Here is a 17,649-nt window from a genome sequence, read left to right on the forward strand (position 1 = left end):
CTCCTAGAACCTATACGTAGTCAATTGGAGGACTTTGAAAAATCAACTTTTTTTGGGGGGAAAACTTTGATTCGAATTCGATCGAATGCGCTATTACTTCGATTCGTATAATTAGAATTCGACCGAATACTGACCTATTCGATCGAAAACGGACCTATTCGCCCAAAAAAAAACCATTCAACTGAATTTCGGTTGGTCTTTTTGAATTCGAAATTTTTCAAATTTCACCCTTGATAAATATGAAATAGAAACCTTAGGAAGCATGGATATTATGAATAAAGGGACAAGCTTACCGCTTTCCACAATGGGTCCGGGTGCTCATGCCCCAGACCTTCAGCAAAGGGGAGCAACACACAGAAAACTTGAGTAGGGGATTCTACTGACTGACTGATTCTTGGTGTTTCCAGAATGGTGCCTGCCTGCTACTCAAGTTTTCTGTGCCTTGATGAATATGCCCCAAGGTGTCAAAACACCTTAGGTCACCCTCTACTACTCCCTATGACAATTGCCAAAAAGCTCTAGTTAAAGTGCTTGGTCTTAAAACACACTTCGTGGGTTATTTATAAAAATCCCAATTTTTTGGATTTTTAAATAAAAAAAAGTCTGACCAAAGTGTTACCCTTATTTATGAATAAAAAACCGGATTGTCACCCGTGACTTTTCTAGATTGTCGCACAAAAAACTTGACTTTTCCGGATCTGTCACACAAAAAAAAGAAATTTTCGGATTTGAGTCAGAATCTTTCGTGAAATCCGTGAAAAGCCCGAAATGTTCGGATTATCGTACAAAACCCAGCACAGATAATAATATCTTTAAATTGCCATTCTACAGGACCTCAACAGGTTGAAGATGGAGTATTTTTGGATTCTGACTTTTTGCAGCCTTGGGGTATAATAAATCTCGAAAAAAAATAGTTTGTTTTTTTTTACACTAAAAATTTGGGTTTTATGACACAAGGGCTCTTTTACAAATGTCAGTGAGAGGTGTAAAGCTTCATGTACCTCGTCACCTATGAGTTGCTTCATACTCAGGTACAACTCTTATGCTAATTTGTGAATTTATTAGAGGGCAAAGAGCAGTCTGTGGCAGGGCAGGAAATAGGAGTGGGCAGAAGAGGTACATGCCCAAGGCACAAATGTATACGGGCCACTGAGCACGTATTTCTGTCTGCCTTGCCCTAGTTTTGGCATGTTTGAATCTGCAATTTTGTACCCCTTAGTTCTCCAGCAATTGAGCCTCTGCCCACAGTAAATGTACCATACATTGTCAGATAAGTTACAGATCTAAGGGCAATGAAATGTGTGATATCAGGTGTTTTACCCCAAGGAGTTTATTAGTAGCATAAACATGCAATAAATTCAGTTGGAAACATGGATGATCTGTAAATAAAGCAGTTTGCAGCCCTATATAATTTTGCTGCCTCCAATTCCTTCTCCCAGATTGTCCCTCTACCCCACCCAACTCACTAAGTTTGCTAGCTGTGGGTGAAGTCTTCGACCCACTCTCTCACAGACACAGCCCTGGATTGGCCAGTATTAGAAGCGACAAAAGGTGGCCATCCTGCCTGTACATATCACACTGTGCTACTCCTGCAGCTCTGTAAATATCACATTGTAGTACTCCTGCAGCCCGGTATATTGCACATTTTTACACCCCTACAGCCCTGTTTATATCATATTGTTCCACCCCTGCCAGTGTCAGACTGGGCTTCCAGGGCCCACGGGTCTTCAACCACAAGGTCCCACTTGCGATGTCTAGGGTTGCCACCTTTTGAGAGAAAATTTACATCCCCCAATACCAATAGCAAGAGGCACAGTATATCCCCCAATAGCACCAAGAGGCACAGTATATCCCCCCAATAGCATCAAAGGGCACAGTATATCCCCCAATAGGACCAAGGGGCACAGTATATCCCCCAATAGCAAGAGGCACAGTATATCCCCCAATAGCACCAAGAGGCACAGTATATCCCCCAATAGCAAGAGGCACAGTATATCCCCCAATAGCACCAAGAGGCACAGTATATCCCCCAATAGCAAGAGGCACAGTATATCCCCAATAGCACCAAGAGGCACAGTATATCCCCCCAATAGCATCAAGGAGCACAGTATATCCCCCAACAGCAGGAGGCACAGTATATCCCCCAATAGCACCAAGAGGCACAGTATATCCCCCCAATAGCATCAAGGGGCACAGTATATCCCCCAATAGCACCAAGAGGCACAGTATATCCCCCAACAGCAAGAGGCACAGTATATCCCCCAATAGCACCAAGAGGCACAGTATATCCCCCCAATAGCACCAAGAGGCACAGTATATCCCCCAATAGCATCAAGGGGCACAGTATATCCCCCAATAGCAAGAGGCACAGTAAGACCTCAGCATCAATTCAATTAGTCACTTCAGCGTCAAGTGACAGTGAATCCTCCCCATGAAAACGCACAGTAAAGGCCAACCCCCAGCAACCGAGAATCAATTACTACTTTTTCTCCATTTGAATCGATTGCTCAGTAACAGCCAATCAGCCACAGGCCCATACCATGGTCGTGATGTCAACAAGGACGCGACCATTCTGGGCCTACCAGATCCCTCCCCTTTGAGGCATCTTCAGCTGACTACATCTGTGTCACCTGGTTGTGACATCACACCCGCCTTTAAATAATTGGCTTCTACTTTCTTCCGGCTTTAGTACTAAACAGTAAATGGATGTGTACGAGTGCAATGTGTGTAAACGTTCCGTGTTTACAAGCCGAAGGAAACACGTTTATGAGCGAGGTCATAGAGAGCGGCTTTCGGGACTGCTAAATACATTTGGCAGCAAGGTACAAACACAGCGCGACGCTAGTGCTGCTAAACTTACTTGTTGGCTCCTGTGCACTCTGTAAAGATTTAGCACAAGAATTAACAGCCCATAAGGTGCATGGCTAGTTAGTCAGTGGCCTAACTATTTGTATAATTTTAGGGCCCCGAATATATTCAGAGGTTGTCCGGTTTAACCAATAGATGTTGAAATTGCTCATTATTTTGGGCTCGTGGGGCGCTATATCTCAACAGCCAATTTTAAGCAACTTTTCAATTGGTTTTCATTATATATATTTTTTTATAATTATTTGCCTATTTCTTCTGACTTTTTACAGCTTTCAAATGGGCGTCACTGTCTCCCATCTAAAAAACAAATGCTCTGTAAGGCTACAAATGTATTGTTACATGTTATTACTGTTCCTTTTATTCAGGCCTCTCCTATTCATATTCCAGTCTCTTACACATATCAATGCATGGTTGCTAGGGTAATCTGGACCCTAGTTACCATGTTACTTAAAGGACCAGTAACATACATGTTAAAAAAAATAAAAAATGTGTTAATACACTACGAAAAAAAAAAAACAACACCTTTTAAACTTTAAAAGTCTTTATTTAGAAATAACTAGGGATGGGCAAATTTTTTGCCTTGTTTAGCCGTGGAATTGATGCCCATAGACTTGTATGGCGTCTCGCATCAAAAAAAAAAAGACGCGTGTCAAAAAAAACTTTAATGGGCGTCTGCCACATTTCATCGGCGGCAAATCAAAGAGCTGCTAAACAACTCAAAACCCTTCAATAATAAAAAATGAAAACTAATTGCAAATTGTCTTAGAATATCACTCTACATCAGTGGTCCCCAACCAGTAGCTCTTGAGCAACATGTTGCTCCCCAACCCCTTGGATGTTGCTTCCAGTGGCCTCAAAGCAGGTGCTTATTTTTGAATTCCAGGCTTTTTGGATAAAACTTTTTTTTTGCATTAAAACCAGTTGTACTGCCAGAACAGAACCTCCTGTAGGCTGCCAGTCCACAGAGGGGCTACCAAATGGCCGATCACAGCCCTTCGTTGGCATCCTCAGGAACTATTTTCATGCTTATGTTGCTCCCCAGCCCTTCTTACATTTGAATTTTGCTCACGGGTGAAAAAGGTTGGGGCTGCCTGCTCTACATCATACTAAAAGTTATCTCAAAGGTGAACAACCCCTTATTTTCTTGGTGTCAATGAAAGATGACTTGAGCTAGATTTTTTTTATTTTTTGTTGCCACAAAATGCTAATGAATATTTTTACTAACCTTCTAGCAGCTTTACTGAATTTTTGTCAGTCACGGAAAATACAGTGCATATATTGAAAGGGTAATCGTAATTCGTTAAAAAAAAAAAATCATCCTCTTGACCAGGTTCCCCATTTCAACAATTTGCCTTGATACGATGGGAAAAATTTTTTTTTTTCCAAAATGAATTAGTTAATAGTGCTGCTCCAGCAGAATTCTGCACTGAAATCCATTTCTCAAAAGACCAAACAGATTTTTTTATATTCAATTTTGAAATCTGACATGGGGCTAGACATATTGTCAATTTCCCAGCTGCCCCTGGTCATGTGACTTGTGCTCTGATAAACTTCAATCACTCTTTACTGCTGTACTGCAAGTTGGAGTGATATCACCCCCTCCCTTCCCCCCCAGCAGCCAAACAAAAGAACAATGAGAAGGTAACCAGATAGCAGCTCCCTAACACAAGATAACAGCTGTCTGGTAGATCTAAGAACAACACTCAATAGTAAAAACCCATGTCCTACTGAGACACATTCAGTTACATTGAGAAGGAAAAACAGCAGCCTGCCAGAAAGCATTTCTCTCCTAAAGTGCAGGCACAAGTCACATGACATGGGGCAGCTGGGAAATTGACAAAATGTCTAGCCCCATGTCAGATTTCAAAATGAATATAAAAAAATCTGTTTGCTCTTTTGAGAAATGGATTTCAGTGCAGAAGTCTGCTGGAGCAGCACTATTAACTGATTCATTTTGGAATTTTTTTTTTCCCTTGACATTATCCCTTTAACAATTGGAAGATTTTCTAAGTTGCACTGGGTTTTCAAAAGAATTGTAGCTTTGCATTATATGCAAGGTTATATGCTGTTCCTGTGCTTGGGTGTCTTATGGGTAACATGAGCTCTCAAAAAGTCAGAATGATGGGTTTTACCCTGATAAAAATTACCATAGGCTATATGTGTGAGAGGTAATTTAGGTTGTAAGTTCCACTTGTGCAGGAACGAATGTGAATGAAGTATAATCTCTTTAAAGCACTGCTGAATGAATATATTAGTGCTATATATAAATGAAGGCTAATAATGTCTTTTGGATTAGGTTGCTGTTGCACGGAAAATGATAAAGGTTGCTTCTGTTGTAAAATATGATCCACTGGAGCATGAACAACAATTCTGGTGTTACTGTTGTGAACAAGAAGTTAAAAGACACACTAGTGATGGGACCCTCACAGCGTTGTATGGTGGCATGCTGGAGCATATGAAAAGGTATTGGATTAATGTATAAAATATTGGAAAGAGTAATTTCATGGTTGTCTTGTAAAAGGGACCCACATTAAGGCTGTAGAAAAGCGTGATGGTGATTCATGATTTGTTTTAGGGGTTAAAAATACATTGTCTTTCTACTTTACTTGATACGGTCTACAAATTTAATGCATTGTAGTAAGATGATATTTCATGCTAAATAAAATGGCAGCCGGCTGAGGGCCATCCCCCTAAAACTACCAACAACAAAGTTTGTCAAATCCCCAAACTTGCTGATTTTTAAAAAAAGGGGCATACACGTAAACCATTATGATTAATACAAAGCTGGAACCGCCGCTAGCAGAGAGGAGGAGGTAATTTCCGGTTGCCGATACAACCCACCATGCCGGTCCAATGCGGCATTAAGACAGTCATAACAAACGCTTCACGTAGGGGGGTAGCATCCGGATAAATATCATCAGCGGTGGAGCCAGAAAATGAATTAAAAAATTCAACTTTATTCAATCCTTCTAAAATAGTATATACAAGCGGGCAGGGAGAGTGTAGCTTGACGCGTTTCCTGACCAATACGTCACTTCAGCAGAAGCTTAAGCCTGATGATTAAGCATTATGATTAAGCCTGAGACAGAGGTAATAGTAAATTGTAATGGCATAGGGCTCTTATACCACTTTGCATGACAGTAGCCATATAACACAGAACCCCTTTAGCCTGCCCTACTTGTCTTCTGGGGTTCCACTGATGTGAGCCTTCATCCCTAAGTCAGGTCAATGCATGCACAGTGTGCTAGTTTACATCACATGCAGCTAGTGGAATCCTTTAACGTAAGTGGGACATATCTTATACTTCCTACAGCTACTTGCTGTGAAAATTCCACACCAACCCTGTGCATATATTTGAAATAATACAACACCTACACTGGTTTTTACACTTGCTTATCGCTTTTTGTCTATTACAGTCCACCTCACCAGAAAGCAGTGAATAAATTCTGGTGGTTACATCAAGCTGAGAGGAACCAGAAAGAGCAATTTTTACTCACATCTGAGGAATACGAGAGGTGAGTCTAAATACAGAGATTTCAGAATGATACACTTTCAGTTCCAGATAAGGTTTCTTCTGGGTTGAATAAGAAACTGGAAGCATGTCCAAGCAACACGGCACAACTTGCGAGGTTCATTGGTTCTTTCCATATAGAAATTCTATTTATGGATGTTCAAGGTAGAGGCTTATTTGCAAGGGTTGTTTTGTGGCTCTGATGAATAACATCATTTCATATATTTTTTGTGTGTTCAATCTCTGGGAATAAACAGATTTCACTGAAGCTTTCATTGCAGGTACCATGGTGAAATCGGGTTGTCCCCAAGGCTATCTAGTTATAAATTCTCACCATTTTATAGCCACGAAGATAAATGAAATAAATCCTGCAGCCAGAATTTATTAGACTAGAAAGAAAGTATAGATGCAAAAAGAAAAGTATTAAAGGACTATATGTATTTTATAATGCATATTTTATAAATAAAAAATAAGGGTAATTAGTGTAGACTAAAGTTGTATACATGTAGAAAGTACTCCTTTATCAAAATATTGGCTATATAGGTCTAATTCCAGAGGGACAAACATTATTTCAGTTGTTCTATTCATACTGTGTGTGTCTTCCAAAGGTTCAAATCATCACTTATCAAAGCACTTGAAAACTATGAGGAAACAGAAGATGTTTTCTTAAAAGAGGTAAGAATGCAGTAAAGGGTATTTCCTAAAGTGAAAAATATGTCCTTGTCCAACTCCTCAATAGTTCAGGGTAAAATGTCAGGTATATTTTCTCTGCAACGTCCCATATTCACTTGTAATGAGTAATATACTCTGAAGAATTAACATTGTAATTCGACGACATATGTGGGATAAGCACAGAGGGTATGACATAGAGAATGTGATAAAGTAGCTGCTGTATATTTATGATGGTAGTTCAAATTGTCATTATTTTATGTTTATAAGTGGCTTAGCCTATGCCTGAGCAAAATGCTCACTAGTATTAATTTAATAAACTCAGTACAAGCAGACGGCACTTCTGGGGTAAGTTTTATTGGGGTTACTGCTGTAGAACCTTACGCGTTTCGGGAGTAAATCCCCCTATGATTAAGGGATTTACTCCCGAAACGCGTAAGGTTCTACAGCAGTAACCCCAATAAAACCTACCCCAGAAGTGCCGTCTGCTTGTACTGAGTTCATTGGATGTATGCAGTTGGGACACTGTTCGACAGAGCACCTGGCTAGGAGCAGCGGTGAGCAGTAGAGGTCCCTTTCTTTGTCTTCTATTAATTTAATACCACAAAACTTGTCATTTTTGTATATTGCCAATATTGTGTTGAATTTTCATTTTTGCTAAAAGTACATCGATATTGCCACTTCACACTTCAGTAATAATGCCATGTTGTCTTCTCTAAAAAGTTTATTGAGCTAAGCTCTGTTTATTTACTTGTATGAAAAGTAAATTCAAACTTTCACATCTGTCATTTCAAACTCAGGTTGCGGCACATATCCGAGAGGTTGAATCTAGCCGACTTTCGATGTTGCAGTCTCTCCTAGAGGTTTGTTTCCTGAGCTCCAATGAGCAGTATCCAAATCAATTAAGCTATGAAATAGTAGCTAGTGTTACTGGTACATCCTAGCAGAAAAATGCAAAAGATGGCTATCTTTTGCAATTAAATGGGTTGTCCACCTTCAGAACACACTTCCAGTTCAGTTGGTTTTCAGATTGTTCACCAGAAATACTTCATTTTGTATTTGTGACTGGTTTTCTAATATTTTAACGTTAAATTTTTTCATTTTTCACCTAAAGCATCTCTGGGAGGGGGTCGCCGACTCTTTAACTGTTCTAAAATGGATACGTTTTGTTAATACATTTGTTGTCTTTGTTCCTGCTGCCCAGAATCCCTGAGTTTCATTAAAGGCAGCTGTTAGAATTGAAACAATAGTTGCTAATATTCCACAGGTACTGCTGAGAAATGTATCCAAGTTGTAACAGTTCAGAATGCTCCTGGATCACCGAGCTGCCAGATTGAAACACTAGAGACATGAAACTTTTTTTTACTTTTTATTGCGCATTTGACAATACAGTAAGCTGCATATAACCAAAATACAACATGAAAGTTTTTATAACATTGCAAAAACTTGTCAGAATTACAAAATGGAATCACACATCCAGGGTTATTCTGGGATAGTTACACTTCCAATTGTAAGGGATAGCCATCAAGCCAGTTCTCCCAAATTTTACCAAACTTGTCAGGCATACCACGTGCTTCATATGTTATTTTAATAAGTGGAAGCATACGATTTACCAAATTTATCCAGTACTTGTAAGCAGTGTCCTGTATAATATTCTGGTATAATTGTGTGGAACTAGGTCGTCTATTCCTCCAAGAACACATTCTATAACTAGAAGTGCATTGCCTGGTTGGGTTGAGAGCTGGCAGGTCAGGGTCTGGTGCTCCAGTTGAGACATGAGAAGGTGAAAAATTAAACTTTAAACTTCAATATTGGAAAAAATGTAAAGAAAAAAACAATTATTTAGAGCGTCAATCTTTGTGGGATCGACCTGTGTTTTGTATTTCTTTTGCTTTTTAAAAATGTTTCACATTCGGCTTATCCGGACATTTAAAAACATTTTTACACAGAACTGATATGTCACTCATCTCATTTATCAAAGTATGTCCCCACTTTTTTTTCCTATTGATCAGCTGACTGAGGTAAAATGTTTCCCACTGGGGGAAATTTATAGTTTATATTATATTTAAACTATAAATATAATAAACACTAATAATTTATATTAGTGTGGAAAAGTTCTGACATTTTATACATTTTCTTTCACATTTTTTTATTCTGAAAAATATCCTAGGAAAGATTTTACAATTAATATTTGAAAGGAAAGTCATTTTTCTTCATCCATTTCTAAATCTGTCTTTTACTACTAATGTTAGGAAAAATCGAATCTAAAAGTTTGATTATTTGCCCTCAATTAGTCAGTTCATTGTCTGAGCATTGCTTATTAAAAAATGTATGATAGGCCTTATAGGTTATTTAAATACACTGCATCACCGATATGTTTTGATTCTTTTTTTATTATATCCGTTCACAAATTTGTTGTTGAATTATGTAAAGAAATAAAATACAGGTATGGGATCCCTTATCTGGAAACCTATTATCCAGAAAGCTCCAAATTACAGAAAGGCGGTCTCCCATAGACTCAATTTTATCCAAATAATGCAAATTTTTAAAAACTATTTGGATAAAATGGAGTCTATGGGAGACAGCATTTCTGTAATTCAGAGCTTTCTGGATAATGGGTTTCCAGATAAGCGAACCCATACCTGTATTGGATTTCTGTACATAATTCAACAACAAATTTGTGAATGGATATAATAAAATGAGAATCAATACATGTCAATGATGCAGTGTATTTAAATACCCTATAAGCCTATAATATATTTTACATATACAACAGAACCTTGTACTTGATCCTAACTAATATATAATTTAATCCTTATTGGAAGCAAAACCAGCCTATTGGGTTTATTTTTTTTTGTTTACATGAATTTCTAGTAGACTTAAGGGATAAAAATCCAAATTACAGAAAGATGCATTATTCGGAAAACTCCAGGTCCCAAGCATTCTGGATAACGGTCCCATAACTTTATGATCAATTATTGAACATCTTTTTTCGGTTAATTAAGTTGTATGCTCGCCATATGTTTTTGATTTACGCTAAAGAATGCATAGGAATGTGCTGTGTATTGCTATAGTTGCTTGTATGTGTACTACGCTCCATAACTGATGTGTAGTTGCAGTTGTATTATTAGCAAATATTAGGCACATTGTTAATGTTTCCTGAATCATACCCAGCCTGTGACTCAGCCTTCAGGAGAGGAAGAGGTCTGGAGCAATGATGCTTATTTAACATGCAGGTAAGATATTTACTTTTCAATATGTTATTTAATTTCAGCTTACTGCATCTAATACAGGTTTAACATTAAGTAGTGGTTAAATGCACATTGAGGCATGCAGTTGTGTTTTGAATAATAGCAGTGTGTTAAAAGAAAATTAAGCTCAAAATCCCTATAATAGTTTTTATTTCCATATACACAAATGCATTGGGAACACTGCACATTCTATTCCATATGAAAACATGAAGTATCAATTTTGTGTTATTCCTTAGTTAAGAAAGGGGAATATTAGGCTGTTCCAAAAAATAGTAGTGTCTTAGCATTCTTCTTTACAAACTCAAATTCACTGTATAAATGTTTTTTAAGATTTTGCTTTACTTTGAATCACTAAACTAGTGTTTAGTTGTGCATGGGTTCTCAGAAACAGTGGTTATACATCTGTGTTGTACAGAGTCTGTTCTCTGAAGTGCTGTTCTTCTGAATGTCTGATCTGCCCATTTTACTCAGATGTTCAGAGAGATATGCACTATAATGCACAAAAGCCATAAATATCTTTTAAATCATATCCTTATATAGACGGTGAGTTCTAATGTCATCAGTTATAAACAGTGGGGCTCATTTATCAACACTGGGCAAATTTGCCCATGGGCAGTTACCTATAGCAACCAATCAGTGATTAGCTTTTTGAAACCAGCTGCAAGTAGAACAATGAATGCAGCAATCTGATTGGTTGCCATGGGTTACTGCCCATGGGCAAATTTGCTCAGTGTTGATAAATGACCCCCAGTGAGTTCTGATGACTCGACCTTCGACCTCGTGTTTTTATATGGTGATGAAACTCCTTGATTACTTATAATATCCTTATATTTTACAAGAGGGGGTACTTTATTCACTAGATAATCAGCAAGCACAACATTTGCTTAAATAAGGGCCATAATTGACACTTATTTCACAGAATGAATGACCTCGCTAATTTGAACTCCGCCTTGTTACTATTTGAAACAAGCTATTTTTATTTTGAACACCTACAATTTTGAACAAGCCTTAAAGGAATAGTTCAGTGTGAAAATAAAAACTGTGTAAATAGATAGTCTGTGCAAAATAAAAAATGTTTCTAATATAGTTATAGCCAAAAATGTAATATATAAAGGCTGGAGTGAAAAAATATCTAATAAAACAGCCAGAATCAACTTCCTGCTTTTCAGTTCTGTAACTCTGAGTTAGTCAGCGACTTGAAGGGGGGCCACATGGTACATTTCTGTTCAGTGAGTTTGTAATTGATCCTCAGCATTCAGCTCAGATTCAAAAGCAACAGATATGACCCATGTGGCCCCCCCTCAAGTCTCTGATTGGTTACTGCCTGGTAGCCAGGGTAACCAGTCAGTGTAGACCAAGAGAGCTGAAAAGTAGTGTTCTGACTGACATGTTATACATCAAATCACTCCAGCCTTTATACATTGCATTTTTGGCTAACTAACTATATTAGAAACATTTTTTATTTTGCACAACCTATCTATTTACCTAGTTTTTATTTTTACACTGAACAATTCCTTTAATGATTCAATTAGATAGAATCGGCAGCATGAATGTCATGATTGTTGGGTCTGTTGGTTTTCTATTACTCTACTACACCTAGTAGTAAATTATTTGCTGTGTAGAAATATAATTTCTACCAAAACATTGATTGATCAGGTTAGTGATGTCGGACTGCTATTATTCTGGACACAACTGAATTGAATAATAGTAAGGAGCAGTTCAATTCCAGCCAGTGCATTACAGTTGTAACTTCTTTATTTCACTAAATATAACATTCACAGAGGAAAAACAGGAAAACCAGGCCATAATTTTGCTGTAAAATCTGGGAAAACAACCCATTAAAGGAAAACTATACCCCCAAAATAAACACTTAAGCAACAGATAGTTTACATAATATTAAGTTTCATATTAAAGAATCTTACCAAACTCTAATATATAAAAGTAAATATTGCCCTTTTACATCTCTTGCCTTGAACCACCATTTCGTGATGGTCTGTGTGCTGCCTCAGATCACATGACCAGAAATACTACAACTCTAACTGTAACAGGAAGAATTTTTGAAGCAAAAGACAGATCTGTCTGTTAATTGGCTCATGTGACATTGTTTGGGGGGTATAGTTGGGGGTATAGTTGTGGTGGGTCCACAAAAAATGGTGTCAAATGCAAAAATGTTTGAATGTATTTTTAATCACTGCAATTTTGTTTTGTATCAGTTTGCGTAAAAATATTTTTAGGGGAGTAACTGTTTCTTCTCTCTGGCACTAAACAAATGTTTTATTAGATCTGCCACTTATATAGAAGCCATAGACACAGATTGTAATGAGGCTGGGCCTAGTGGCGTCAACAGCAAGGCACTTGGAATTCCTCCTACTGGAAGTGGACCGCCTCTGACATTTATTGGTCATCAGGTAAGTCTCTTTCAAAGACTTTTAAAGGTACATTGACCTAAAAAAATCATTGAATTTCAACCAGGCATGCGCCACTACCGCTACTTTAATATATAGATACATATATAGATTACAATGTAAACAGAATATCTTTGTTCATTCTTTTTAATTTATATTCATTGAGCTGCCATGCTGCTTTACCGCTGAGATATCCTCTATAGCCACCAAAGGTACTCTGTTTAAAGGAGAAGGAAAGGAAAAACTAAATAAACCTTATCAGAAAGGTCCACCTAAATATAGCAGAAAACCCTCAAAGTAATGCTGCTCTGAGTCCTCTGTCAAAAGAAACAGCATTTCTTTCCTTCTATTGTGTATACATGGGTTTCTGTATCAGACTTCCTGCTTTCAGCTTAAACCTCCTTGCCCCAGGCGTGAGCATGCTCAGTTTGCGCCTCTCCCTCCCCCCTTCTCTGCTGTAATTTGAGCCCAGAGCTATAAGTGAGCAGGGTGAGACTCAGGCAGGAAGTGATGTCACACCAGGCTAATACTGCAGCTGCTTTCCTAAACAAACAGAGAGCTTCTAGTGCTTTTTACTCAGGTATAGTAAAACATTCTGCAGCTAATCTATTGCCTCCGTAGCTTTCCTTCTCCTTTTAAAGTTTGATCTAACGTTTGTGTGTTCTCATAGGTGATGCCTGAAAAGGGGAATATATACACAGGTAAGAACATGTTATAATGCTTTTATCTTTCTCAAATCCAAACACTGGATAATCAGTCGAATGCTGTCTGTAGAGAGAAAGTATAATACAATACTGTGGGCATTAAAATAGATATGGGATCCGTTATCTTGAAAGCTCCATTTTATTCAAATAATCCAAAATATTTTAGATCATTTCCTTTTTCGCTGTAGTAATAAAACAGTACCTTGTATTTGATCCAAACCAAGATGTAACAAATCCTTATTGGAAGCAAAACCAGCCTATTGGGTTTATTTAATGTTTACATGATTCTCTAGTAGATTTAAGGTTTGAATTTCCGAATTATGAAAAGATCCATTATCTAGAAAACCCTAGGTCCCCAAGCATTCTGGATAACTGGTCCGATACTCCTAGGCTGTACTTATTGATAACGTAACCAAACTATAATAACATCAGGAACTTTTTTTTCAGGTGCACTCCCACCTTGGATGATTCCTGATGAAGAGGGGACTGAGGTGCAGCAAGAGATTGGCCCATCACATGAAGAATTCCTAAAACAAAGTAAGGGAGACAGGAATTAGAATTGAGTCCTGGTCAGTCTAGGAGGTCCTTCTAATAAATGAGGGGATATTAAAGGTAAAGTGTGAAGGTTTGTACAATTACTGTGCAACTTTTAACTGACCAAATCCAATAATAAAACTGTAGTTTAGGGTCTGCAAGTAGAAGTAGATAACTCACCACAAAAGGGAAGAGGCCCAGGTGCACCACCCTCAGCCCGGGGAGCAAATAAACCGAACAAAACCTTTTGGAGCAGGCACTCAATGAAGGCAATCTTCCACCAGGCAGATAAATTCAAAGTGAAGTTTATTGTGTCCACAGCCTTGTGCGTTTTGTGATAAACCCTTGCATCATAGGCTATCATAATATATAGGCTAACTGACCAAACCCAGGCCACTTCTCTGATTTGCAACTGCAGCTTGTCCCTTTACCACGGTACCCCTGGCTACAGTAACCCTTGTACAGGGCTGGACTGAGAATTAAAATAGGCCCTGGCATTTCAGGTACACAGAGGCCCAAACAGCCCCCACCAGCCCACTAAATACTGACTTTCTATGGCACCTTATAGCAGCCCCTCTGGCATTTGCCAGAACCCACAGATTGCCAGTCCGGGCCTGCCCTTGTACCCCCTTAATGGTAGCCAGGAGTCCAGTTTCTGCACTAGATGATAAAATGCACTGTGAACCATCATCCAATACAGTTCAGGCTGTTTAGCTTCTGCCTGTGTTTCCCTGCTCAGAACTGAAACGTTTTAACTCTGTGAAGATCCTGTCCTGGCCCTCCTTGTTAGCCTAAGTTATTGCGTTATCTCTTTTGAAGGTCAAGTCTATTACCAAAAGCAAGATTATATCCCCTACGCTACTGTAAATTTCAATTTGCAGTCTGATAAACAGCTAAATTTGTCTTCAGCCTTTTATACGGCTCTAGTGCACATATAAATGCAGTTAGAAGTGTTATGAATTGGTGCGTCTGAGAAATCTATTTCCTTTTTGCCAAGTGTCAGGAGAGAAGGCTCAGACTTTTCCATCCATCCAGAAGTTAGAGAATTACTTCAGACGCTCTAGGTTGAATAAAAGCTTCTCGTTTAAAGAAACAAAGGTTGTGGAAGGTCTGTGAGGATTAAAATTGGTAGGTTCTATATAGCTTTTGCTCTTTTGGCAGTGCCAGAAGGGCACTCTGGGTAAAGCAATGAGAGCCTTTGGCAGCTTCTAAAGCCTCTTTCTGTTTTCCAACATTTTAGGATCAGTCATTTCTTAGTAACAAGTTGGGGGATTTAATCTCCAAGACATGAAGATGTCCTTTCTCAAGCGAACATGAATGGTTGCTTTCACAGGTTCCCAACTTAGTTGGAAGACTGTTTGCTTTTATGGGGGTCTCTGAAGGTTGTTTAAAGACCAAATCGGTCTTAACAAAATCAGATTTATTGGGGTGCTTTATGTTGACCAATTACCTGTGTGCCCTTAGTCTAAAAGAAACCCTGTTAATTAAAGAAGTTCACAGCCACACAAGGCAGATGCAAGCAGTGCTTGAAAAATGGGTGTGACCCTAACACACTGCACTTCCACAATAAACGTTGGCCAAAGGCTTGCCCTTGTCTGCTTTTTTTTTTTTTATACATTACCTTGCTTGGAACATCGGCAATCCATCCAGTACCATGCACAAGGCTTTCCCCAGAAGGCCAGAGTGTGATCCACTATCTGTCTAAAGTAAACCCTGACACTGTACCATGGGACACAATAACTAAGTAATATGACAAATCTTAGCTGGCTATTTGAATGTAAAATAATATTTTCCTTTGGCTCCTGCTTGAAAATGAGTTAAGTGATGCCTGTTTAGCATGAAGATTTTTTTTTTTTTAATCCCTTTTATTAGAGGAGAAGATGAAGCTAAAGAAACTTCCTCCTAACAGAGTAGGCGCAAACTTTGACCACAACTCCATTACAGATGAAGGCTGGCTCCCTTCGTTTGGCAGAGTGTGGAACAGTGGAAGAAGGTGGCAGTCTCGGTCAGTGGTATTTCTAGATTTTAACAAAAAAACTATTTCCATAGTGATAGGGTGTACTGGTTGTTAGAGGCTACTCCAACTTAAATTGGTTCCTTCATGTTGCCCTGAACTTTAGTGGAAAGCTGTTATAAACTGTGCCACTGTCAACAGCAAAGATTGTTAGGCTACTTGTTCCGTGTCACAGCTGGTCCAGAGGTGTAGCAAACGTTTGTGCACTGGTTAGCCACAAGTAGGCCATAGCACTTGTTAACCTTGTTCGTATAAAGCATTAGATGTTTTGGCGCTGTACAAGTCCCATGATTTCCTTCAATCAGCACTTTTCTGTGTTTTATACTATATTAGTGTTCCATAAGTAATCCTAGTTATGCATAAAATATCATACTTCAACCTGCCACCACAACTGTGTTATATAAAGGACTTGGAATTCTTTAGGGGTCATTTACTATTCCCCTAGATGCAAGTGCAAGACACCAAGAGGCACAAAGGGGGGCAGTGGGTGCACTATGCACATTGTAGTTGCCATATGATGCAAGGTATAGCTCAAATTGTAAAAAAAAAATGAAAAAAAAATGAAAAGCCATGGCACACAGCTCAGTTTTTTTTATTATGCCTCACCGTTCTACCAAAGCTTTATTTTAGAATGATTTAACCACTTATTTAGAAATAAGAAACACTACAGTGACTTAGGGCTAACTAAAGCCCCCCAAAAGTAGTATACTTATAACTCTTCTTAGGGCAGACATGAGCTTGGAAAGACACGAATTCAGAAAGTAATACCTTATCTATTCGAAGGAAAGATTCTTGTAGGATCTAAGATGCAAGTGATATACAGTAAAGGCAAAGCTTTAATTTTTTTATCTTATTCAAATCCTTCTGACGTTATTTCTCATGCAGCCATCAGTACAGAACGGAGGCAGGTGGCAAAGATGCAAAGAAGAGGAGGTGTGATGAGGACTAACCGGATTAATCTGTTTCAAATAAACTGTTTACAGCACCTTCATTTCTGTAATTTTTGTGTGGTGCCAGAAATTCGCTTTTTTTTTTTTTTCTCAGGAGCTGGAACTAGGGGTAGACAAGTGCTACTATGGTTTATTGACACTCCAACCAGGCCTGTTCTCTTACTTGCACTTGAGAACTGTTCTACATTTATAATCAGAATATTTGCACCAGGGTCACATGTGAAAATTGCTCCCTTTAAATTGAGAGGTGTTATCTTAAGGGCAATTTGGCTTTTAGTACCAATACTAGGTTTGTATAAGTTACAGTAACATTTGTGTAACTAGTGTGCATCCTTGTAAAGTTTATAGTTACATGAAAGTTGACTGCAGTGAAGGGGGGGTTTGATTTATAGTTTTATATTTTATTTCCTGTACTGGCTACTGTCAGAATGACAGACTAGGTCCTAATCAAACGGGTGGCCCACCAAGTTGAGCTTTAACTGAAAAATCTGAAATTGACAAACTACCCACCATTGTGATAAACTACACAAAAAGAGGCAGATTATGGGGGAAAATAAAATACCAAAGTAACTTCAATTTAGCTTAGTACAGAATTTGATTATACTGCAGCTAGAAAAAAAATAGAAGTTTTTTCGTAGGACACGTAACCCGAGATTTTCCCACTTTGATACTGATTGACTGACTTTCAAATCGTAAACAAGTCTCTGCATGAGTTTAGATTAAATCCATTAGAAAAAAACCGT

General features: G+C 38.4%; 1 protein-coding gene across 1 annotated transcript; it reads left to right on the plus strand.

The window, feature by feature from the left end:
• Nucleotides 1-2,612: 2,612 nt before the first annotated feature.
• On the plus strand, nt 2,613-16,947 carry cenatac.S (centrosomal AT-AC 4 S homeolog). Its single transcript, XM_018242009.2, has 11 exons — nt 2,613-2,822; nt 5,165-5,331; nt 6,285-6,383; nt 6,988-7,054; nt 7,849-7,911; nt 10,223-10,284; nt 12,581-12,707; nt 13,375-13,405; nt 13,856-13,945; nt 15,815-15,947; nt 16,842-16,947. The coding sequence occupies exons 1-11, from the start codon at nt 2,703-2,705 to the stop codon at nt 16,903-16,905; spliced, it is 1,023 nt and encodes a 340-aa protein (XP_018097498.1). The 5' UTR covers nt 2,613-2,702; the 3' UTR covers nt 16,906-16,947.
• The last annotated feature ends 702 nt before the right edge of the window (nt 16,948-17,649 follow it).

This window comes from Xenopus laevis, chromosome 7S, assembly GCF_017654675.1.
Source record: "Xenopus laevis strain J_2021 chromosome 7S, Xenopus_laevis_v10.1, whole genome shotgun sequence".
NCBI lineage: Eukaryota > Metazoa > Chordata > Amphibia > Anura > Pipidae > Xenopus > Xenopus laevis.

Bases quoted from the DNA above. Each gene is read 5' to 3' on its own strand.
- cenatac.S (XM_018242009.2), top strand. From the start codon at position 2,703: ATGGATGTGTACGAGTGCAATGTGTGTAAACGTTCCGTGTTTACAAGC. The intron at 5,332-6,284 runs GTATTGGATTAA...TGTCTATTACAG, and splicing joins ATGCTGGAGCATATGAAAAG to TCCACCTCACCAGAAAGCAG. The intron at 7,055-7,848 runs GTAAGAATGCAG...TTTCAAACTCAG, and splicing joins AAGATGTTTTCTTAAAAGAG to GTTGCGGCACATATCCGAGA.